This window comes from Opisthocomus hoazin, chromosome W, assembly GCF_030867145.1.
Source record: "Opisthocomus hoazin isolate bOpiHoa1 chromosome W, bOpiHoa1.hap1, whole genome shotgun sequence".
Classification (NCBI taxonomy): domain Eukaryota; kingdom Metazoa; phylum Chordata; class Aves; order Opisthocomiformes; family Opisthocomidae; genus Opisthocomus; species Opisthocomus hoazin.
Genome location: NC_134453.1, coordinates 18582806 through 18608724, shown reverse-complemented (window position 1 = coordinate 18608724; position 25919 = coordinate 18582806). Strand labels below are relative to the sequence as shown.

The following is a 25919-nucleotide window of genomic DNA, read 5'->3' as shown; positions in this document are numbered from 1 at the left end:
GCAGATACAATATTTTAGTTTTAAACGGATTGTGATAAAGGCAACTATCTGATGTAGAATATCTTCATTGGTGACTTTTCGCTGTTTGACGTCCCAACATACTGAATCACAACTGAAGGTCAGATGCATTGAAGAATACATTTGTAGACTCTGAGCCCTAACAACTGCGTTTTCACTGCGCTGGAGCCCCAGATTTATCTTCCTCCCTTACCCAGGTCCAAAGCCTTACTCTCTCACTGCTGCTAGCTATTTTGTTGCTGCCGTTCGCTCATGTGGATCTTATTTATTGTCATTTGACAGAAAATGCATTTCAGAAAAAACTTTACCAGGAGTAATTTGTTCCCAGCAAGACCTTTCTAGCTACACAGTAACATGAAAGCATCAAAGTGCCAGGAGAACTTTTTAAAAATAAGCTGCCCTGATGCTAAAATAAGCTTTAATTGATTGAGAATTGCACTGAGCCTGACAATCTGAACAATTTATTATTATTTTTCCTTTCAACCTTCAGCTTCATGTGATTTAAAGTGACTGAATTATAGTTCCCACATACCTTCCTACCCACACTGCATGAAAAAAAACCCACGCACAAACTTCTTAGCTCCAGAGGACCTGCTGGATACATCTGGAAGAAAATAAAAAAGCTGATCGAAAGTGAAGTTTAGATAAAGGTGATGATGATGGGAATGTTCTGAAAAAAAACCCTTTTCTGGCTAAATGCCATACTGTGCTTCCCTCTCCTTGGAGGAGAGCTCTCCTGGGGATGTCTCTCCCTGTCAAAGGCATTTCTTTAATGCCTGCTTGTAGAGCACTGGATCCCGTAGGCCAGATGCTGTTGCAGCTCCCCGAGTTGGAGATTAATAATGGACTGTGGATAAACTACCACTCTGTCTTCCCCATTTTAGGGTTTTAAAGAAAAAGCACATCCAAGTGACTATACTTGGCAATTTAACTAAATAACCTGTTGCAGGCTCTCTCGCAAAAGGTCAACACCACCACAAAAGTCTGCAGATAAATGTGCAAAACTTTCTAGCTGATGGAAAGAAGCTGGGCTGGTGGTCCTACACTAGAGAGAAGTAAGTGCTGGAAGTAGGTGGAATATAGCAAATGTCAGTGGAGTCACTTATGGGATTTCTTCGTGGCAATGTGTTGTGGAAGACGGAAGTCTGGTCAGACGTTCATTAGTGATAACTAGCAATGCTTTTAGAAGTGTGTCAGCCCTGCTCACGGCATGTTTGGGTGTGCAAGCAGGGAAACCATGGGTCACTACCTTCAGCCTGGGGAGTGTTTTTAGACTCATGCCAGTATAATGGGGCTCATGGGTCATGGGGTAGCTGCAGTGTCCCCGAGGGCTATGCCATGTTCAGGTCAGAACAATTCCCAAGCTAGCCACAAACTTCAGTTGAGTTTAAGATCTCACTGTATCTGAGTCATAGCCCTGGACAATTCACTGCAGCCAAGAGCCAAACAAGCATTTTCATTTAACTCCCAAAATTTCAAGAGGAGGAAGATGCTTATATACCTTTTGGAGGCGTCCCTCAATCTCCGTGCCCGTGTCAGCACTGCCTATGGCAGTGCAGTGGCGCTTACGTTCACAGAGCTGGCAAAGCTCAAACTGCTGATAGAGGTTAGGGGTGATGCAGGCCCTGTCTATGGATGAGTTTCTTGGTCTGGGTGGCCAGCTCTCCCCTCAGGGCTCCCAGACTTGTTTGTCAGCAAAGTGGACCATCATCGCCTTGGGTTTGCATCCTAGTGGATATTTCCAAGCTGAGCAAGTTGTGTGCTGTGAAACATCACTTCTAAATCGCAATTCCCACTCTCTGTCAAAGGGGCTAATAAATCCCTCTCTCACCTTTCCTTCTTGCCTGCTGAAATTATAAATTGTCATGGCAAGAACTGGCTCTGCTAATACCCAGCCATAGCACCTAACACAGTCCTGTTCCAGGAGTGGTCTCTGTTTTCTACCCTAATAGAGATAAGCATGACCCAGCAATTTGTGGCAGATCGCAGATCCAAAGGAAGGAATTTCAAAGGGTCACCAGGTTTATCAATAACCATCCCTGTAACCCCATGCAGGTCAGAACGGACGCTGTGCAGAGCTTAAAACCTGAATGCACACTCATAGGAGGGGCAGAAAGATAAGCCTCATCACAGTGCTGTAGGATTAGACATTTCTTTATTTAGGTTTGGTTGTCCAGATCTCCAGTGAGCGCTTCCAAGGTGCCAGAAGAGCGAAATAAAATATGTTTCAGGAAGAGTTGGGGAATTTTGAAGACTGCGGAAGCCAGCTGGATTTTTTTTTCTTATTTTAATTTTTGTCATGGACTGAACTGAGTGTGAACTAACACAGACCAACTTTATATGCCATTATACAGGTTTTATTTAATATCTCAGATCAACATTTTTATTTTTGCTGTAAAAAAGTGTTGTTAAAATAGTGAAATATTTATTAATTGGGTTTTTCAGCATTAGATAATGTGTGATCCTTATTTTGACCATGGGATATATTTGTTCATTGTAGTGTTAATGCTAGAATATTTTCAGGGAAAAGAAATGTCAAAACTTTCAACTGCAACTAAACTTGAAAAGTGAGTGCCGCTGACTCCAGCACGTTCCAGGCTTTCACTGGAACATTTTCAGTTTGATTTTGATGAACTAGAAGGGAGTTATGAGTTGCTTGGGATGAAGGCAGGATCCTGTTCCTATTCTGAGAGCAAATGTCAGCCATGGAAACCCTTTGATGCCTCCGTGGTTCTGCCAACATCTCAGTCCTGTTGATTTGGTGCTAAATCCAGGGCTCCCATGCAGTACTCTGAAATCAAACCGATCCTTTTAACAGATGATTCCTGTAAAAGCAATTTGGTCCTGTTTCTTGTTCCCTGTTGAGAAACTGAGCTTCCATCATTCTCAATTATTTGCGGGGTTGTTGCGAGCCTGTACAGGATCATAACAATCACACTAAACTTCCTGTGTTTCCTAGGAATCTGGAAACACCACTGGGAAAGCAAGGCTGCCCCTAGCATCAAGTCCAGCTTAGTTTTGCACTTTGCTATACGTTTTAGCAAGCCCTGCTATAAAGAACTGTTAATAGTAAATGTGCAGCACTATAGCCACGGCAGCTTCTGCATTAGAGCTTCCTACCAGCGAGAGGAAGACCTTTACCAACAGAAATGGTGTCAGCAGTGTAAAAAACGGATGTTGTATGCACTGATGTAATTTCTTCTCCAGTGCCTATGTGATCCATAACTGGAAGGAAACTGGTCATGATTCAATAGATAATGTAATGCATATCCAATGTACAGACCATATGTTATCTTCGGGAAACTTCCTCCAATCCAGGCAGCTCCACAGGTAGGAGGCCTGGTGCCAACGTAGATGTTGTCATCTGCTCGTGGCTTAGCCCAGCTCAGGAGGAAATAAATGTTTACATCTTAGCTGAACCCTTTCAGCTTCCTTTAATATCGCAGTTTAAGACATATGGATTTGTGGCAGTGATGGGGGACTAGACACTGTGCTAACCACTAGATTATGCTGATAAATTCATGTTTTATATCTGCAGAAGAATTAATATCGATAAGCACATGTTTATGAGTTTCATATTCAGCAGAACCTTCCAGGCATATATCTAATGTGCCAGTGCTTTGCAAAATCAGGGATCTAGCAGTTGACACAGGCATCATAGAAACTGTAAATAGACTTGTTTTAATTTTAATTTAGGAAAAAAAAAAAGAGACTAGAATGAGATATAAAAAGTGTTCTACTAAAACTTTTACAACCCATAGTATTTTGCTCTGCTGTGTGTTAAGCTCTTTAATCTGTGTGACAGTCATGAAGAGGAGTGGAGAGTGGCTGAGCAGGCACGGAGAGAAAAAGTCCTGAAGGGGAGCGTGAAGCATGTTTTGCTTTACCCTGAACCTGTACAATACCGTGAATTTAGCATGTTTGGTTATGTATAGTGCGATTTAAACAACCAAAAGACAGATCCTGCTATCCAAGACACTAAATGCCCTTGCTTTCAGCTGAAATTAGAATGCATAATCAAACACCGATTCAAATGACAGGTTCAATGAAAGGTACTTAAGCAAATTCCCAGTCAGATCTGCCCATCAGAAGTTAATTTCTCTGCTTCATTTGCGTTAAAAAATAAGCTGCACCTTAGAAATAGGGGCCAAGTGTTGTCGTTTGAGATCTGCTTGTTCCCTGCGCAAGAGAAGTAGAGTCTGACTCCTACCAGGTTTTGTCCTTTTGCTAATTCAGCTTTCATTCTTGGAGCTTCAGAAACATGGTCTTGGTGGTTAGCCAAAATTTGGTTTTGACATTTAATGTTAACTTTTTTTTTTTTAGATTCAGATCTGCTGCATTTGGACTTCTGAGCAAATGATGAGCTCCCGTGGGAGGGTATCACTGTCTGGAGCATGTTCATGTCTGTGTTAGAGGGCTCAGAGTCTCACTGCTGAGGCTGGTGGAGTTTCTTATGATAGATCCTCTCTGATGATATTTAGCAAGCAGCTCACATATGACAAAGGGCAGCAATGTGTAAGACAGACTGCTTCTGGCAGCTTCATGTTATGATAGGTTATGAGCAGTTCCATTTTGCCACTTTTTTCTTTAGCTTCTGAAGTCTGTGCTCCAAGAGACGATACAGGAATACCCTTTCTGAGCTTGTGCGTATCATGCAGCTTATCCATCTCTCTCTCACCATCTCATAAGAGGTATTTCTGTGCTCTGGCATGATGCTGACTGGAGTACAGCGTAATGTGGCCTATGTGTTACCTGCGCTGTTGTAGCTGCGTTGCCCGTTGCAGGGTCAATGCCTACGGGACTGCCAGTCAGTGCTGTACACAGCACCTGAGGCCCGGTCATGCCCAGCAAATCTGTGTTTGCAACACAACTTGATGTAATATCCTTTTCCCCAAGCCCTTCTCAAACTCTGGAGGGGGTCTTTTGTTGCCCATTGCTTGCTTACGTACAGGGTGTAAAATCATTAAAAATCAATTAAATTGTCCTCTGCAGAGGCATGATGCTTTCAAGGAGGTAGTGGCAAGTTAAACTCTGAAAAGGTCCCTGGGAATGAGTACTGGCATTGCTCCTTCAGCTCTCCTGCATGCACTATGTGACAGTTTTCACTCACAACAAATATTGCAGGCAACCTTGAGCATCCTTTAAAAATTTGTCGATAGACATCCTATTTCTTTGTGCTTGCACAGAGCTGCTCTACTTCCAGTTCTGCAGTGTTATTGTAATACTGGGCTGAAGGCAGCAAACAGATTTCTTTTACATGTGACATCAGGAACGGAGTATGTGCAAGATCTGGCACAGAAAACCCTCTCCACTTAGAATATATATCTTTGTACTTTGCTTTTTGCTTCAGGCGTGCAGCTCTCCTGTACATAGGCCTCTCAGGTGCTGTGTCTTCTGGCTGGCTCTGAGATAGCAGAGAAGGATGAGAGGACCCAGAAAATCAAAGACTGACTGAGAGTACATGGCGCTTCGGGTCTGTTTACTGCAGCTCCGGCTGACCATCAGTCCAGGAGAAAGAATAGCTGCTAGGCTCGTGAATTTGGTGCACTACAACACAGATATCTTGAGAAAAAAATCACTTTGGAGGAGGATAGAGGAAGAAAGACTGGATGTGTTTTCACCAGAACCTAGGTGATATTAAAATTTGAAAAACTGGCATCGCACCCATAGAAGGTCGTAAGAAGCCAAATTCTACTCTCTGAGACTTTGCTGTTATTGTAAAATAACTCCTGGAGCAACTGAGAAATTTCTTGGAGAGGATTTTCAAAACTATCTGTAAAAATTCAACAAATTTAAAGTATTAAGTACCTTTTCCTTCGCATCTGCCCTTACTGGCCTTACCTCTCAGCTTCTCCATACAAATCTGCCTGTGTAGTATCTTGTGGGGTCCCAGCCTGGGATTTCTGATAGCCATACTGCTTTTCCTGTTACTGAGAAGGATATGTGGTTAGATCCACCTAAATGATACGGTTCCTATGTGGAAACATTCTCATATTATATGGGCTTGAATGAACCGATCCTTAAAAGAAACATATTTGGCCCTAGAGCTGATGACTTGGACAAGAGGGAATGAAACTGTTTTTGCTGTTTAATTTGCAGTCCCGTGGTATGTGTATTATTCCCACTACAGTACAAATGAGTACATCCAACTCAGTTGTTTTTATAACCAAAATGTTGTTTTTCTACCCTGGATCAGGAAGACCCTGAACCACAAAAGGATAGGAAAGTGTTTCCAAGGGAGTATCAGTATGTCTGTGCCCTTTTCATCTACTTTTCCCTGTGTATCCATCACTGTCAGGGACAAGGTGCTGGGCTGGATCATCTTTGATCTGATCCGGAATCACAGCTCTTTTTATACGCACAGGTGATAATCGAAGCCTTTAGCAGGGTTCATAAGTGCACGCATGGGAGCTTTGAAAGGGGCTGAAGAAGGACGTATCGGAGGCTGGATTCCCACACCTTCTCTGCAAAGTCAAGGGGGTCAAAAAGACTGGTCTCCCCCGGGGATTCCTGCCTGCAGGAGCTCAGGGCAACCAGGTTCCTACCTTAAACAATTTTGATACTTTTGTCACTTAAAATTAGGTAAGGCAAAGCCTGCTTTATCCCTTGACTGTCTTTCCTGAATTGCTGTGGGTCATGCTGAGGACTAGCCCTGGCTACAGGAACTGGGTTGAAAGGGTTGCACAAAGTTACCTTTGGCCCTTCTTCCCATGCAGCACCGATTATGGCTGAGACAAAGTCCAGAAACAGTCCCTGCTTGCTGCTTTGCACAGCTGGGCTGCTGGCACGCTAGAACATTTTGCATACACTGATTTAACTGTTGGAAAATTTATTCACACAAAAATCTTCCCATTCTCTTAGACAAAGGACTTTTTCCCCACATTTTGTTGTCAAAATGATTTTCCCATCTGTTATTGGGGCAAAACAACCTCCTAGGCAGGGTGTTTCATTAATGGATAAAGCTTTCTCTGGAACTTGTTTTAAGAAGCTGAGGGTTGGAGGCAGATTTTGCTCCCAGTGAAATCAGCAACAAAATTCCCATTGATTTCCCTGTAAGCTGAGTGGAGCCTCTCCTGACAATGGGGAGATTTTTAGAGGAGTTATGACGGCCGTGGACAAGGCCTTGTTGCTTTGCCCTTTCAAAAGAGAACTGTTTCTAGTGGAGGAGCAATCAGAATATTTGTCTCTTTAAATGAATGGTTCTTAGAGTCTGCACTGAGGGGCAGACACCCTCTCTGCGGCTGTGAGGCTATTCAGAGCCTCCAGTAAATCAGCATGCAGGAACTGAGACCTCTGTCCTTGAAGAGATGCACAGTAACCTTGCTTGTGCTTTCTCTGGAGGAATAACCAGGGGAAATACAGGAGCCCAAACAGTGAGCGGTGTGTGAGTAAAGGCACTACATTCTGCCTGCAAATGCTACAGTACCGAAGGCATGGTACGGATGGCACACAAAATGCAGCTTTCCTGGTAGCCTGACCAGATTGCTGTTGTTTTTTTTTTTTGCAGGGGACTGAATGAAACCCTCATGATCGTTACATGCTTGTTCAATAATAGCACACCCCAGTCACGTCTCCTTGCAAGCACATTTCGTTGGAATCATTGAGCAGAAGCAGAGAAGAGCTGACGACTATGCGTTTCCAACGCAGGTTGCCGGAGCCCTGTGTTTGCCATTGGCTGCAGTTTTCTGGTTTATTTGCAGCTTCCCCCATCTGGAATATGAAAATGGGATTCAAGTAGATAATTGCTAGCAGCGGGTTTTCAAGAGAGGCTTAGAGGGAGCAGAATGCCTCTTGCACAGCACAGGTTGCCTGTGCTGTAAGAGCTCCGAGAGATGATTTTAGATGTTACCCACGTCTGAATCTCCTGGAAAGTTTACTGTGGAAGCAAGCCATTGCGCACAATCCTGGAGCTATCATCCAGAAGGGGCAAGGAAGGGGCAGCAGGGCCGAACAATGGGATACCTTGTCCTTGGATTGCTCAGAGAAAAGCCAGCAAGCATTCCCCTCCGCTTCCCAGCAAAAAGGGCATGAAAGTGACAATGAACTGAATTCTACCCGGTGGAGCTTCAGTGGCTTAGAAGAAGGATGGGATACACTGACCCTTCGTCAAGCAGGGATTTGCTGGGAAACCGAACTTTGTTCTTCATACTCATCTGCACCTTTGCCATGGTCACCTTGCTGCAGCAGATCCTCTATGGGAGAAACTATCTCAAAAGGTAAGGGGGGGTTTGAGGGAATAGGAAAAGTTGTCTGATCGGACTGAATGGAGACAGAGATCCAGCCATACCATTTACCGGTTCAAACCACTTCTCGGTGTTGTGCTCACAATATTAATATCTTGTCAATCTGGGAAGGTGCATCTGTCATCTGTAATGTCTGTTAGATTATTAATAAAGGAGAATGTTAGGCAGAATATGATGATTTGTGCATTTCTTAGATTGTGTTTTAGTCCTCAGCTGTTGTAAAAATCAAGCTCATACTTAAGCTAGAGTGACTTGTACCACCTGAGTATTTGCCCCTGATCAGACCCTGCCATATCGGCTTTTCACCCTGTGTAAGTTCAAGCTGAAACGGTTTGAGAGGTTGAATTAGGGTAGCATGCTCAGTGCCTAAACTTTGCTGTCTTTAGAAACAAACATGCGGATGCAATTGCTGAAATCAAAGTGGCAATATTAGTGTTCCAAATAACAGAGAGAGCACTTTATTTTTTCACTGCTGTATTCTCATGAATTACTGCTTTGTTGTCGAGCACGTCGGTCTTTGATCTGAAAATGGTACTGCTCGTTTTACAGCAAACACCAGTGGGGATCTTGAAGTGTTTAACCTTGACCCATGCAGAGTTTATTTTAATTAAATCTAGTCTGAGGTGTTACGGCTTGTATGATTTTATAAAGAGGAATGTTTCTCTGGCATGCTTTGAGGTAAGTGAGTTTCAGTAGTGTAGGCAGCTGCTGTGGAATTTTTTACTGGAATTTAGCTGCATTTTGCCAGAAGAGATCAATGGTTTGGTTCTTGCATGGTTTACAACTCGTGTAGTTGTTTGCTTTGTGCCAAGAAAAAGCAAAATGTTGTCAAATCAGCGAATGTTTCTCACTGGGGGGGAACAGCAGGCATGATATTAATATGTATAGACAGGAGTGTTGTAGTTTATCCACAGAGCAATTTGTGTGCCTTGCTTAGCAGTGGGGCCTTGGCTGGGGGACTCTGTCTGCTTTTGGGCACCTCATTTCCAGAAAGATGTGACTCAGTTGGAAGGAGCCAAAGCAAAGCAGGAAGAATGATCAGAGGTGTAGAAAACCTGTGTTTGTTTGGCCTGGAGAAAACTGAGGGGAAATGTGATAACTGTCTTAAAATACCCAAACTATTTCTGCCAAGAGGAAGGTAATAAACACATCTTTGAAGAATCATGACATGAGAAGAAGTCATGGACTTAAGCTGCAGTGGGAAAGATTTGGAATTAACCATGAAGGGAACCTTTTAAAGAAAAAATCTACCCGAGGAGGTACAAAATCTCCATCTCTGGGGGCTTCAGGAACCTGTTAGGTAGACAAGGGTAGTACCAAGCTGCCTTGGTGTTGGGAGGATGGCTTTATGACCAACTGAGGTCTCATCTTGCCTTATGTTCTCAGTTTCTCCCATTTGTCCTGGAGGCCTCGCAGCCCTACCAATACTTGCTTATCAAAGTCGAAATGACTGCAACAGGATTGCAGCCATGAAAAATAAATCCAAAGTGTAGACTGAAATGAAAAATGGCAAAGTAAAGATAGAATGGCGAGAAGATGCAACTAAAACTCTGTCAGTGAGTGATCTCTGTGGTCAGTCTCTGTCCTGTCTTGTGACCTGGGAGCCTCTCCTGGCATCAGCGGGCTGCAGGGAATGTAAAAAAGGGTGATGTCTGATTCCCAAGCTTGCTAGGAGAAAGTCTGGTTCCGAGCACTCTACCATTGAAGGGGCTCAAGCAGGGAGATGTGCATGCATTTTTTCACTTTGGCTGGAAATCACTGGGTTTTTTTTTTTTTTAATTCCAGCTTGTAATGATTTGTTTATTTTCCTCAAGGGAAATAGGGTCTCAAAGAGAGTTCCCCCACCCCACTCAGTGCAGGGAAAAAGCACTTCGACTCCTTTCTGCTAGGAAGTGGTAGTTCCCACCTTTCACAGAAATAAAAATGCAGGATATGGCAGTCCCAGGCTGTCAGTTATTAATAGTAGAAAGGTGATTTACATAGCAGCCTACATTGTTAGCATAATATTATCATGAAGGTACTTTTTCACTTTTTCTTTTGCTCTCTCACTCTCATGCCCTGCAGTACATTATGGTGACCATTCCTGGCCAGTTTGCTCCCCAGTCCCCTCCGTGCAGGGGTAGCTGTAACCTTTAATGACTCTTTTCTTTCACAGTCCTCCTGTGTTAAGTCCCCTGTCAGAAGCTGACGCCAGCTGTGAGGTTCCTTGGACACGTTATAGCTTGTACCTCCAGGGACCACGGTGGAGCTGGTGGTTTTGGAGAGCATCCTTGCAGAGGAGAAGCGGGATATTTATAGCTTCAGTGCTGCTTGCCAAGCTGGAGCTTGGGGACGCTGCCTAAACCTAAAGCCATTTACTCAGGATTCAACATGCTGCTTGGTTTATGGTAGTCTTTGCTTGCATGCCAGCGTCTGCAACAGTAACAGGCCTCTGGGCCTCTTCCCAAGGCAGCCGGGAGAAATTCCCTAGTGTATTTAGAGAAGCCTGAAAATCGCCCTGAAGTACTATTCCAGCAAATGTACAATGTCTTTTAAGCCTAAATAGAACAACGGGGCTAACTTGTTTCTCTGCAAGAAGGTGGTGGAAATGGGTAAAGGCGAGCAAGGCAGGGGGAATCTGACCTAAAGCAAGCAGCTTAGGCACAATGCAGACTAGAGACTGGTCCCAGTAAGTGATGTGGGCAAAGGCACCCTTTTCTGGGAGAAAGGTGGAAAAGTTATCTGTATGGCTATAAGCTGTGCCATGCCACTTGCCCTTACAAGCAGAAAATGGGCAGGTTTTCTTGCCATAAAAACCCACCTGAAGCTCTCCATGGAGGATGCCGCGGAGGCTCGTGGCCCTGGGTTTGCCCCCAGACACGTTCCCAAAGGCTGGCTGTGGGGATGGCAGGACTGCAGGCGGGAGAGGATGCTCTGGGAAAGGAACTCTGCTCAATGAAATTTGATAAGGGGCCCAGCCTCTGGTCAAGTCCTCTCTTTTCCCTTAATGAGATATTAATGAGCTTCTGGCATTGCTGGAAGAAGGGGAAAATGCAGAGATTTAATTTCTAGGTATTCACGCATTTTTTTGCCCATCTTATAATGTTCTTTGCTCCTTCCCCTGTTGTTTTGTACTGTGTCATTGGAAAGCAGAATCCTGCCCACCTTTTTTTTTTCCTTTTTTCAGTTTTCCTCTAAATGGGATGGATGTGGGTGCTCTCAGCAAGGCCAATGCCTCGTCCCTATAGTGGCAGTTAAAGTCCTAACGAGAGAGTTAAACTGCAAGGTGGAGAATGACATCGGGAAGCTCCGGTCTCTGTAGCTCCTGATCCTGAGCAAAAAGGAGGATGAAATGAGATATAATTAAGGGACTTTAATACAGATCTCTGGGGTAATTATTTTTATTTTAGGATTAATGTGATGATTAAAAATCCGCTGCATTGATCTGCTAAAGTGGGTTAAATGCTGTGGACTTCTGCTTAAATCCAGAGCTGCTGCTTGCTTTTGTATTCGTTCTTCTTTCCAATGCTCAGCTTTTGGCTGAATTTTCTTTTGAATCAGATGCTCAGCTGAGGTCTGGCCTTTTTTTGTGAGCTCTTGTTTGACCAGCAGAGAATAATCCTGGATTACATCAGGAAACTGCCACTACAGTAAAAAATGTTGAAGTGGTCCCTGTCTTCATCTCCCAACATTTAGCATGGGAGTGATCAGTAGGACGGTCCTTGCCCCAAAAATATCAGAGCAACACTTTGTTATACACCTATATTCTATTGGCAGGGAATTCACTAAATACTGGTTTTTTTCAAAAGCCTGGCTTCTGCACAGAGTGAGAGTCAAGTGAAGAAGGGAATCTGCCCCTTTGAAAATATTTTTTTTCAGCCAGGTGAGGACAACACATTTTCAAAGCTGTTAGAGACTCTAAACAAAGATTACCCTGGGGTCTGTCAGAGGGGGCATGTACAGTACCTCAAAGAATCACACAGCAAGAAACAGCAAACCTTCCTGTGCAGGCAGCCTACATTATTTGAAAGGAGCCTGCAGTATTTAAAAGCTTTACATCTTTTAAAAGAGAGTAAAACATCACTCTTCTGTGTGCGTACCCTATAATTAATATCAGGCTCTCATAACTCTAGGTTATACCACCATTTTGGGCTTTCTGAAGCAGCTTTTATTCAACAGTTGCAAATCAATCCCTAGACATCTTTACCCTCTTCCTTACCCTCGTAAGAAAGATAGCTTATGATAATTTTTTGCACAGCCTGGGCAAATAAGGAATAAAAACACAGAAAATAAACCTGGACTATACCTTGAGGGATCATTTAGTCTGTACCGTGCTATAAGACAGGATCAGATCTTACTTATACTAGCAACAGCAAATAAAAGGGGAGAGCTAACAAGTACGTGGCTTGGGAATTAAAGCTCTGCAAAACTTTGCAAACAACCACAGCTCTATCACAAGCTGCAACAGAGACTTTTATTGTAAAATGTGTCCTGAAACCAAAATCTTACCTTCTGCTTCTTGGAGGTTTTTCCTAACTCATAATTTTCATTTGCTTTTAAAGAAAAGCATCAAGTGGCTGAAGTTTTAGTACCAGAGCATGAGGGTGTGTTATTTCCTCGCTGGTACTCCCTGGCAGTGCTCTCTATGGCTCCGATGCAGAAAACAGGCAGGGTTTGTATCTCTGCTCCCTCTTAGACTTGCTTTATTTCTAGCATTGTTCTGTTACACCTCTGCTGTTAAGATGGCAAAACCACTTGCAGATCTAGTCTGTGAATTGCCAGTCCTTCTCCATTCCTCAGATGACAGTAAATTAAGATAATGAAAGTCAGTTATTTCAATATTTTACACATGCAAATTGCTTCATCCTGAGTGTGTCATTCGCTGGTGTGTTACACTGTGGTCCTTCCTGAGCTCGAACCACGGGGGATGGGAGCCACTACAGAGTGACCTACTGGTGCTTGTCCCTTTCGCTGCGGCTGGGGCCACCCGGCAGTTCCTAATCCAGTTCCCTCAAGCCCACTGTGCACAGGTGTGGTTGGTTTGCCTGGGGTTTGAAGCATGTTGGGCTGTAGGAGCTCTTCAGAAGCTTCTTGCCCTGGAGTGGTGAATTGTAGGTGTCCCGTTTACCAGCCTGAAGGTGGCCATCACCCTCACTGATTAATATAGAGACAATTAAATCCTAATTCTAATCCACATAATATTCAGTAGGAGCTTGCTTCAGTCTTTAACTTTGCTCTGTGGAGATCTAGGCCTATGTTTGTCCATGCAAACAGCTCTTTTTGAATATTTGGATGAATATCTAGGCTAACTCCGCTTTCTGCACTTGACGCAAATCCGTTGCCTCCGTGTGACAAAGCAGTGGTTGACTTTTGCCAATGCCCAGCATTCAACACCTGTGAATCGAAGCCCTTTCATCCAAAGTGGTTTAAAACCTGGGACATTTCTTTCAAAAACGTCTCTGTTATGACCTGCCATCAAGTCATTTTACATCACTTTGAAAACATTAGCTGCCGTCCCTCTAGGTGTATGGGCAGGTACGAAGTTCAGTCTCACCTATGTTTGCAGAAAGCCAAACCCAGAACCCAGTCTTCCTGTTCTGAGTTGTGCTACACCCGTGTGCCCCACATCCCCAACTGTGAGCGATCGCATCGGTGGCCACTGACCTCTGCGGCCAGTGTTGCAGACCTCCTGGTAATTTGGTCTTTTATTTTTGACCTGGTTGGAGTTTCCTGGTTGTTCTTACACTTACTGAATTTGGTTCAGACATAATCATTGTGCAAAGCTTTGCGTTTTCTTACTTTCGCTGTGCCTCATTCTTACCCTTCATTGCTTTTTCATTTCATTTCTCATTTTTGTAGTATATTAGACTGAAATTCTGGAGACACTTGGCTCCCCAGTAAGTGGGCAGATGAGAAGGGAACAATGTGGCATTGGCTGGAGTGGATGTTTGGTCAATTCACACTGCTGACGTGGCACTGGACAGGAAAGCCAAGCAATCTCAAATGACCTGTGTGTTGAGACATGAAGACAGGCAATCAAAATCAGAATGTCACTAAGCAGCCAGTGCCAGTTTGCCAGGAGCTTTCATAATCGCAATGAAAAAACATATCCTCAGGGTATCACAGCTATCATCTTAACTGTACGGATGTGTAAACTGTCTGTGAAGTCACAGGATCAGGTCAGATAAGCAATCCAGAAAAGGAGCACCTCTGAGATATGACAGATGGATACACGTGCTTTTCTACTTGGGAGGTATGCAGAGCTGTTAATGAACTGCTTTGAAAGGACAGAAATATAAAAGCTACTCCTCTTCTGTGGAAGATCAAACTTATGAATTTAGGGCTGGTTCATGGAAGCACTTTTGGTTTTCTCAAAGTAAAAATTAATTTGGAAGATAGGCAGGATATCTTGGGCAACTGCTCTTGTCTTGGTGGATGAACATTTCTGATGCCGTCTATTATCAAAACCCAGAAAAACTTTTGACACTGTAAGGAGACAAATCTAGCCAAACATTTCAAAATGTCATAGGTGGACGATCAGGAGGTTTATGAGTTCATAGCTTTTAACCTCAGCTACATGTATCTCCTGGGAAGCATGAGTCCCTGTACAAGAATTCCAGCTCCTGAATTTTGTTTGATTACTCTGGTTGTTCTAGAAAGAAAATCAGACTTAAACTAAAGATGCCATTTCTATCTTTAGCTTCCAGGCATTGGATACTATTTTTCCTTGCTATACTGTATTGAAAAACTTCCTGCCACTAGTAATTTCCTCCTGGTGCAGTGTCTCCGTACTCAGTCACTATATGTTTAGATTAAGCTTCATACGCCTCTCATATTTTTTAGAACCCAAATAATTTCTGCAGATCCTTTTGTAACTCTCTCCAGCGTCTCAGATCCTCAAAGATGAAATATCAGAACTGCATGCAATAATTCAGAAGAGCTATTACCACGTAATATATACAAAGATGTGTGACCCTTTTCTCTTGCTTATATTTTCATTTTTTTATATGACACAGTTTGTAGGGACACATTTTGTTCGTAGCTACAGCCACATACTGAACGTTCATGACAGTTAGACATCTGCTACATCTAGTAGTATTAGAAATCAAGATGGTAAAAGATTTAAACCAATTAATGCCAGTGACACTGGCATCAGCAGGTGGTAGCCAGGAGGAACATGAACCATCTCTTTTATACGTTTGTTGTCCCCAAGGAGGAGAAAGTTAAATAGTTTCATCAACCTGTATAAGAGAAGACTATTGCTTCTCCAGCTTCCTCCTTTGTGCCCACAGCACCTTCTCTCTCAGTTAAATTTTTCAAGCACCATCCTGTTGTGGACAAGTCAACTCTCAAACGGCAGAAACAACACATGCACCCGTGTGATTTTTTGTGCCACAGCCCTAGTGAAGTGTAAATTAATCGAAGGACATCAAACATCTCTGCTTCATTTGCCAAGTCTTAGAGCAGGGGGATCTCATTTAACATCAGTACGTCCATAGGTGTTTTCTTTTGCAAGGTATAATATGAAAGGTCATTATGATTTCCATCAACTTCAGAGGCTGCTCTTGCTTGACAGTTGGACTTGATGATCTTAGAGGTCTTTTCCAACCTAATGATTCTGTGATTCTTGGTGGTAATTGTGTAGTCTAGGCAGTGTCTATGGGAGCAGAGCCCAAGGTCCCTGTTCCCTCCTGCCACGGGCTTACTTGTCAATCAGCCTCTACATCAGCTTCTGTATCTGCCAAATGGGGATCGTGCCTTCCAAACAGGGTCAAAGTAATCTTAGGAGAATATGCCATGCGAAGCAGTAGGATGCACTCTTTGAGGGAAAAAAATCACTGTATTGATGTCAGGCCCTTAAACTTTTGACCAAATCTTGAAGTTTTTGATGTTGTCACACAGAAAAATGAATAGAAGCAAATGCTAGTGGGATTTGATTGCTTGCTCGCAATGGCCTCTCTGATGCAGTCAACACCAAGTTTTCTCTGTTCTGGATGAGTTTTCCAGAGCCCCTATAGCCATGATATTCTCCACTTCAGCAGTATTTTTGCAACAACGGTCTAAAGATCCCATGCTGGCCTTGCCAGGTGAACGTGAGTCCCTGAGCAAGGTTCCTGGGAAGGGAAGGTGAATCTAGACTCGAGTTTGACCATGGATCTGCCCATATTGATAAATGCAGGCACTGCTAATTGGGAAGTTCTCTTAGTGTTTAGTAGAAGCCTGCAGGGCTTACTTCATTTAGTCTTCTTTCTTAGTCACTGGATAATGTATATTTTTGGAAAGATCTTTGCTTTTCCTGAGGGGTAGGTGGAATCCTTCTGCGCTACTCCGCTCTCTTGCAGCGTGAGTGCTGCAACCTCACTGCAAACAGTGAAGAACCAGCACTGCAGGAACAAGCAAAATGGGAAGGCAGCTGTGCAGGACAGAATGGTCTTGTTTAAAAGATGCCTGACAATTGCACTCAATTCTATTTTAAAACCTTTGTTCAATGTATCAAACAAATCAGTGCCTCAGTCCAAGTATCACTTGAAGGCAGGATTGAAGTCTCAGGCTTCTTAATTCATGTAGCATGATCAAGAAAAGCTTACTTTTGATCAAAGTAGGAGCAACCCAACTGCAGATGATCAAAGACCTAAGAGTTCGCTGGTGTACTGGGAAACCAGATCTGTCTCTTGCTAGCGAGCTCAGTAAGCATCTCAGCTGGAAGTGAGGTTGCAATGCGAGACATGAAGGTTAGAAAAGAAGAAAGCCTCAGTTAGTCAAAAATGGAAAATTACAGAGGGAATAGCATCTCATTTCTGGGCATTTAATATTCAGAACCATAAAAAAGGAGTCCTCTCTGAGCACTTGCAGTTTGTGTGGTGTTCAGATGCAGGATTCAATCCTGGAAAAGTGTTGAAGATTTGAAAGCTACAATTGACCTGAAGGGACCTAGAGAAGTGAGTCGTGTGTAGTGCCCAGTACCCTGGGAAAATGCAGTCCTGCGTGCAACTGTGCTGTTTGTTGTGGTTTGGTTGTAGTTGTGTTCCCTATTGTAAAGAATCATGAATTCTTGTGTTTTTTTTCCCATAGACTTTTGACCTTTGAGGGATAAATGTTACTTAGATATCAGCAGGGGAAGTGAAGGAAATGCAGGGAGGGGACATTCTGACAGTGACATATCAACTCTGTTTTATGGATATAAAGCATGACTGGCATTCTTGTAAAGCTGAAACACAGCCCTTTTCCGTAGTGAAAGGAGTAGTGCAGTCAGGTTTGTCACTTGTCACTAATCAAGAGCATAAATCGAAATAAACTGCACTACACCCTTGCTTCTTAGCTGGATATCAGACCGAGGAAGATAATGGGGAGGTCAGTTTTCATTTGTGCTAATTAAGCTTTCTGACAGGCAAATGTATCTTCATTCACAGGGAATTACACGGTTTAGAGTGGGAGTTAATAGGCAGAAGCAGCACTCAGAGCCCAGGGAGTGGGTGAGACTGGTGCTTCCTCTGGGAGAGTGCAGGGGGCTGCTCTCCAAACGCTCCCAGCAGGACCAGACCCTGCCGAGCGGAGGAGCTGGGTTTAAAGGACACCCATGGGGGTTGAGGGAACCCATGCTTCTCATGCTAGAGCCTGGTGTTGTGCAGAAGCTGTGTTCTGGGAAAGTACAGTGTGAAGCCCTGCTGCGGGAAGAGTTGAGCCAGTGCTCCGGGGAGTGGCTTCTGCTAATTTGCCTTGGTATCTGTAGCAGGAGAGGGGTTGCTGGGAAGCAAATAAATAACGTGAACACTCTTGGGAGAAAGAGAGGAAACATTTTTTATTTTTAGTCTATTGACCAGATACTGTCTTGCAAATTCCTTAATGCTGTTGTGTCATCATTAATGCTTGCAACCTAACTGCTGTAGCATCAGTAGCATTATCGCTAAGGAGGTTTAGTGTCTGGCTGTTTGCTCCAGATGTGATTCAAGGCTTATGAATAACAGCCCAGATGATGATTATTCAATGGTTCAGACACACTGAGTTGGTTGCAATCGCGGCCAGCAGCATCTTCTCCCCACTCGGTGCAGAAGCGATACCACCGTCGATGTCCCCTGCCTTTGCGGTGGGAGGGAAGTGGGTGTCCCATCAACAGCATGTCATCCGGCCTCGTTCACCGATCCTCTCTCTGTACTTCCACCAGGTGCCAAATGGGGAATTCGCCATTCCCAGGGACTCTGCTGGAAAAGCTGGAGGTGTTGCGAGAGTTAGTGACTTGCAGGACAGTCCTGTGCTTTTTGAAGCTGTAGGCTAACGGAAGAAATCTGCTGCAAATGCAGTGCTGCCTCATGCATTTCCTTTCAGGTCCAGAGGCGATTTATTTTTTACCTAATCCCTTCCTCCTTACCCCTCTGCCTCTTTGGTAACACATCCTTTTTCATGTCTATTTTTGGTTTTGTGGATTGGATAAACAGGCAATGATCAAAGGGAATCTCTGGGACTCAGGAAATTTCATCTCTGTTTCATAAAATGACATCTTTGTCTCCACTGCCACGGGCTGAAGATGGCTTTCCCCTGCTGCAGCATTCCCATGTGATAGCGTGTGCTGTTTGACATCTAAGCTGCTGTTCTCTAACTTGGCAGCAGAGCCAGAAGCATGCAGGAAAGATAAAAATATATGTTAATCCAGATTTTTTCCATTCTTATCTGTTCTGAGGCACGTACAAAGTACTGAAATCCTATGTTAGGTGAAAAGCGAGAGTGAGGCTGATAGCTGTTGCTATCCCCCTTATGCCCAAAGAGATAGGAGTGGTGTGTAACGTGCTGAGTGTTGTGTGGGGATGTATACCTGCCTCTAGCTATTGTGTAGAACATGCACATTCAGGGCCCTGGTCTTGTCTGACTCAAAGAACCAAACTATAGAATGGATACTGCAAAACACAGTAAGAAAAATGAGTATTGCAGAAGGAAGAATAAGTTGTCTGGACTGGTAGCCAGTAGAGACTCCTTCACCCCTGTAAAATTCTGTGACCAGTAAGAAGTCCTATGGTGTTGGCTCCACAGAGAGAGAGATTTCAGTTTAGTTTGGGAAATTTATCTGGAGGACGCCCACCCAGGGCTTTGGCCTGGTGCAGCCAGGTGAGCTCTTAATCCAATTTCAGTTGGAGCAGCTTTCAAAACACACAAGTTGCTCAGCTCCCCAAGCTGGAGATGTGCCAGTGCAATGGAATTCAGCTACTCTTGGGTAAAGGCTGAATGTCCAGGTGAACAGTTGGGTTGGAAGGAGAGCCCAAGCCTTTTGGTGAGAGACCAGGTGAAGGTTCATGTTACATGAACTTTATCTCTCTTTCGGAGGCTGAGGAAGTCTTTTCACAGGTTTGTCACTGACCATGGAGTGCTTTAAATACATAATTCCTCTACAAAACTCATTAAAATCTATTTGTTGCCTTGAAGACTATGCAAGCACATTTCCAAATAGTCACATTCCTTAAAGATTGCTGAGCTATTGTGTTTTTTTTTTTCTGATAGTAATCTGTTTACTTCTTTCTTAGGAATTTATGATGCCACCTTCTAGTCATGGTCTTCTTCCTCTCACTCTTAATGTTTGTGGCTCTCACTGGATCACAGGAATTATTAGTTTGGGATTTGGCAAAGCTGAGGCGATGAAAACCTCAGGGAGAGGTGAAGGAGACACATCCTAAAGCAGCATTTGACAGGATAGAAATGTTCCCAGCTGGTAGCAGATTGCTTTGGGAAGCTCTTGGGCTTTTTCTAGTCGCATACTGTAGTCCCTTTCTCCCTTCTATGGGTTTCTCTCTTCCCCACTTTATCAGGTTGATTTCTGGATGTACTTATGAGGCAAAATTCAGAAGCTGTTTGCTTTTAAATGCTTCTGGCTTTTGGAGGCCCTTTTGGAGATACCTGGAGATGTTATTTTCTGGACACTCTCCCTTCCTACAGTTCCCCTGGGAGGTGTGAGTGCTTAGCACTTCTCCAGGAGAGATCAGACTTTGGATCCCCTAAAATTTTTGTATTATCTATAAACATGAATTATTCAGGAATCTAACAAGGCTTTCCTACTTAAGGATTATATATTCAGAACTGAACAGACATTCAGGTCAAACATGAATTTTGATGTTATTTTAAAATGACACAAAACCCAAAATATTACATTTCCAATAATGGTTTAAATAAAGCTCTTCCAGCAATCTTGTCATCTTCTTTTGTATTCAAAATTCAAAAGATAGTTTGGAGTTACAACCTCATGGATTCTGAGATTTTAAAGGATCCACCAAAATAACTTACTCTAGCCTTGGTCATAATACCTGGTTCTCCAGGTCATCTCCTCATATTTCTTCATTACACTCGTAACTGCTGTATGCATATGCACGGTTCTTAGGTGTTAGATTTTAATACAGACTTCTAATGATAAGTGGTGAAACTGATACAGAGCTTGGTTTAAACCCGAAGTCTTTTTTGTCATTTCAATACAGTCTCATTGAATTCACTGGGCAGCCTGGACTTTCTCTGACCCCTAAACATGAGTAGCTACCATTGTGTTTTGTTTTCCCTTCATTCCAGCCTGGTGGCTAAGATGGAGGAATTTAACCAAAAAAGTAAATATTTATGTCTATGTTTTAATTAAGAATAGCACTGTCATTGATGCTGTTTCTGAGCATTCAAATCCTGTTCTCAAACCACCTCAAATTTTTGAGAAGAAAATCCCAACTTCCCTTCCCCTCAGAATATACAAAAAAGTAAACCCCGATGAAAAGCTCAATTGTGTAAAGCTATGCAACAGTCTCCACAGACAAGATGCAACCTCCAGCACTTTGCTTTCCACCTATGAGCAAGATTTAAGGTACTGATCTTTAAAGTCTCAGCACATTCAGACCCAAAGGATGGGAACAGTGTTCCTTAAGTGATCAGGGCTTTTCCCCTGACTTTCAGTGGCAGCTGCCATGTGCTGACTGCTGGAAAAGGTAGCTGGTCCTTGTTGGTGCCTACAAGACAGATGAACCCTTGTAGAGATGGATAAACTGGGCGTGGGTGGCTGTTCTACAATCAGCAACAACATCTGTGTTTTCTTGTGAAGTAATAAACCTGCCTATGGGCCAGACAGTGTAGTCTCAAGTTAGGCAGAAATCATAAATGACAACTTTAAGCAAATTTCCATTGATGTGTAAGACAAATATTCTAGTCTAAGCCTTATTTATAACCTTTTCTCTTGTTCTTCTTCAGGTATTTTGAGTTTTATGAAGGGCCTTTAGAATACAAATCTACTAAATGTATGGAGTTACGGCAAGACATCACTGAGGTGAAGGTTTTGTCTATGTAAGTATGACTGAATGCTTGCTGAAAAGGTTACTTTTCAGGCAGGATGAAAATGAGAACTTACAATGACATTGTCCGAAGATGCAAGGCTCAAGAGATCCCATCAATAGAGATCTCATCAGGGATTCCTGAGGTTCTCTTATACGTGCAAGTAATGACATTTGAATTTGATCTGAGGTCCATTTGAAAAAAATTGAGGCTTTTCATGCGCATTAAGGCAGTTTGGTTAGACCTAGTATCACTGTTTGGAATTAAATGCAATGTTTGTAATATTATTTGTAATATTGTATTCCATGTAGTTGAAGAGTAAGAACAGCCAGACTGACTCATAGCAAGTGTCCATCTAGCTTAAGGCTCTGTCATTGACAGTGGCCGGTTGTGAAGGCTAAGAATTGAAGAAAAAAGGTTAGCCCTTCCTGATAAATAATATTGGCATGGGGACTTGCTGAGTGGTAGATGGTGACTAGACTACAGTCATCAGAGGGAACAATAGACTGCTCTATTAATTTGTTTAGATCTTTTCTGAGCCTGTTGGTCCTTTTGACCTCCTCAGTAGCAGTGAGTTTCACAAGTTAATAACACTCAGTAAAGAGTAGGAAAATGTGATTCCAAGAAACCATAAAATATCTAAATTTTATCTTTTGTAGTCCTATATGTACTTCAGGAAACTAATGAGTTGAATGAGATGCATCTATTAAGCCATAGAAATGGAATCAGACAAAAAAGTGAGGGTGCCAATGGTGCAAAGCAGGATATTTTTGTGTTGCCCTTTTACATTTTCAGCAATCGCACTGAATTTAGGTGCTTAGATCATGCCTAATGCCTTACCATATCTACAACCAGTGGTTCAATAATCTTACTGACAATCCACAAGGCTTATTAAGGTCTGTAAAGTTCACTAAGAATCTCAGCTGAAAGTGCAGCTATACACATGCATAGCATTAAAGCAATCAAGGCTACAGCACATACAATTTGTTGCTCGAGGTCTGCCTGAATTTTGAGCATGTCTCCCTCACTGACTTTGTGCACAAAAAAATGTAGGTTATGTCGTTGTCTTCTGCATTTGGTACTGGATGGAGGATACACGAGTAACAACTTTGCACTGCTTGCTGACTTGCAGTACTTAAAAATAAATAGAAGGGGTGAGAATGTGACACTTCTGCCAATGTTCTGCTGAAGACGGGGAGTTTTGAATTGCTGTTCTGCATAGTTGTCAGATGGTACAGAGAATTACTCATTTCTCTTCGTCTTATCCAGTGGCACATAGAAGGTAGTGGACTCCTGCTCAGTTGGATAGAGTTAGCCTTTATTTTGTGATAGATGCCGTTTGTCATTAAGCTCTTTTGTTATGCTGTGTCTTTCTGATACGCTTGCTTCTAACGTGCTACATTTCATAAGTCAGCCCTTGTGGTAATGGAAGATTTCCAAGTTAATGTACTCTGGTGGGCTACAGAAAGTACAACATGACCGCATTCCTTCCTGTAACTTCCACAGCCTGGGAAAGCCTAAGTTCTCCTCGCTTTAAATATGTAATTATCTTAGAAGTCTTTGCTTTATTCAAACATTCAAAGGCCTCAAGCCTGAAGAGAACTCATTTGGACCTGTCAGTCTTGAACGAATCTCAGACTTCGAAATTTCCTAGCCAGATTGTGGAGTCCTGGTTGGACGAGAGAGGACATAGTCTGGCGTATTGAGCAACCCAGGCTTTGTCACAGAGATAGACCTGGAAAGCAGCGAACGCGGAACCCTGCTGAGAAAGTAAAGTGGCGAACAAGGAACACTGGTGCCGCGGGACTGCCGCGTCACTGTTTCCTGCTGCGTCACCGCTTCCTGCCACAGCGCTGCGTCCGGCCACATCGCCGCTTCCTGCCACAGTGACGCTTTCTGCCACAGTGCTGCTTCCGCATCGAGAGATGAAGCTTTGCACCAATTGCAGCAGTTTTGACTATATATGGTTAAGAGTAACTAACCAATTAGAAGCCGTAATTGCTTTGCTATATATACCCTGTTTTGATGACTAATAAAGTAGAACGATCTTACTCACATTGGGATGGTATCGTTTCTACCGTTTCCGAGTTCCCACTCCGACAAATGGTAGCAGAGGATGGTTAGATGAGTTATGGATTAACCTCTCTGCGGCAGAGGATGGGCGATTTCCCTGCCGGGTCTCCAAGACTGTGGTAAGCAGTGAAAGGAGGGAGTGGGATACGTCGGCTGGGAGTGGGGGCTGCCTCCCAGAGAAAAGGGGCCCGCTGGTGCTGCCTGGCGCAGGCACAATTTAAGGTGGAGGCTGAAGCCGCAGCATGGAGGTGGACGCTGCGGCAATGTTGCTCGTCGGTATGCTCTCTAAGAGAGGAATAGACGCAACAGCAAAGCAACTCGTGAAGTTGATTAAGTTGGGGCAGCGATGGGGTCACTTTGTGGACACCCAGCTACTGTTTTCTGTCTCGGAATGGCAAGAGTTAGGAGAGACCATGTGGGAAAAGACAATAACGGGAGAGGAAAAGGAAGAAAAGGAGATAAAAGCTGTCCAGGAGCTTTGGCGAACTGTATTAGGGACCTTAAAAGCTATGAAAGCGGAACGGGAAGTAGCTTGCGCAGCAGCACAGATGCTGGCTCCTGAATCCGGAAAGGGGAAAGCGTCTAAGCCTGGGACATTAGCGCGGGTTTTCAGCTTAACCATGGTAAAAGGGATGACTGGAACTACCTGTAAATCGATTGCCGAGATTCGGGCGAGTGCAGAGGGTAATTCCGACGCTGTGAAAGGGGTGGACGTCTTGCCGGAAGTTGCTGTTAGAGAGACCAGGCAGAGGACTGACCTGCATCCGGAAATGCCGCAACCCCTAGGGAGAGGGGAGGAGTGGCTAGTACCACCCACAGAGGGGGCCGGGGAGGAGGCGCAGCCTGACCCGTCGGCCCCCCCTCTCTATCCTCCATTGCCACCCTCCAGCGAGGCGTCTTCGCCCTCGACCCCATCTGGTGGCGAACGAAACGAATTGCAGGAAAAGAAAGCGTGTGATCTTTTACAAGTGGTTTTGCAGCATCTCCAGGAAGTGAGCTTACAATTGCAGCATATGCCACCCACCGCCAGCTCCTCTCAGCAAATAGATGAGACTCCTTTTCCCAAATGTTTAATCGGGCCTCCAGCTTCGGTCAGACCTAGCCGCTGGAGCGGTGACATAAGGGATGCTATCCTAGATGGACAGTGGAACGTTGCTTCCTGTATAGGGGATATTCAGGAGTTAGCCTGTCCTGTGGTACAGGTTAATGGTCAGGGCAAATGGGAACCACATGACTGGAAGATTTTGCAACAGGCCCGTAGCACCATAATGCAATATGGGGTGAAATCTGAGGCCGCTCGACAGATTGTTACTTGGATTTTTTCTGCTGACTTGATGTGCCCGTATGACTGTTGGAATTTAATGCGATTGTTGCTAACCCCTACTCAGTTCTTATTGTGGGGGTCAGGGTGGCAGCAACGGGCAATAGATGAAGCAATGCGACATCAGAACCAGCAAGATCCTTATCATGGAGTAACACCAGAGATACTCATCGGACATGGCGCCTACACCAACTTGAAAAGGCAGTTAACCTACCCCGCCCATGTGCTTCAGTTGTTGGCGCGTCTTGCTCTGGAAGCTTTCCTTGCGCTGCCTGGTTCGTCTGCTCCACCCTTTGGAACCATAGTGCAAGGAGCCACCAAAAGCTACAGTAATTTCATCGACTGGCTGTGGGACGCAGTAATGAATCATCCAAATTTAAACGATGAGAGCAAGCAGCAAATGTTTCAGGTACTGGCTTTTGATAATGCCAACAAAACTACAAAGCAATTACTTGCCAGTCTGCCAAAAGGAGCAGGAGTTGAAGAGATGCTATCCAGAGTAGAGAGGGCTGGTGCACAGAAGGAACAGGCGACAGTTGCTGCTGCCATGCGAGGTGCAGTCAGAGAAGTTGTCCAGCAACGACCCAGCGCTCCGCAGATGAGATGGCCATACTGCGGTAGCTGCTATCGATGTGGAGAGGTGGGGCACACCCAGCGTAACTGCCGTAGCGCCGTCTGGTGTGAAAAATGCCAAAACGCTACCCACACCACAAAAGCATGCTCGGGAAACGGGAGGAGGAGCGCGGAGAGAGGCCGCGTGCAGAAAGAAGTGAATCCTCCAGTCAGAACAAGAGGTTTTTGCAACAGCCTCAAGCCGCAACCAGAGGCAGATTGGGAATCGACTTGGAAACCACAATAGACGTCATCCTTAACGACACCACCGTGCATGAGATTCCTAGCAGCGCGGTTGGGCCATTGATTAATCCTAGCAGCAAAATAGAAGGACTTTTAGTGGGACGTTCCTCAGCAGGTGTCAAAGGACTACTTGTCATTCCTAGAGTCAT

At 44.0% G+C, this 25919-nt stretch overlaps 1 protein-coding gene across 1 annotated transcript in view; it reads left to right on the top strand.

Annotated features, from left to right (window-relative positions):
- LOC104335584 (alpha-2,8-sialyltransferase 8E) overlaps nucleotides 1-25919 on the top strand; it is a 73094-nt gene that overhangs the window by 18824 nt on the left and 28351 nt on the right. The window contains exons 2-3 of the mRNA XM_009941328.2: nucleotides 7526-8234; nucleotides 21441-21533. Coding sequence (XP_009939630.2) covers nucleotides 8104-8234; nucleotides 21441-21533 — 224 coding nt within the window. The 5' untranslated portion in view covers nucleotides 7526-8103. The remainder of the gene's footprint in view (nucleotides 1-7525; nucleotides 8235-21440; nucleotides 21534-25919) is intronic.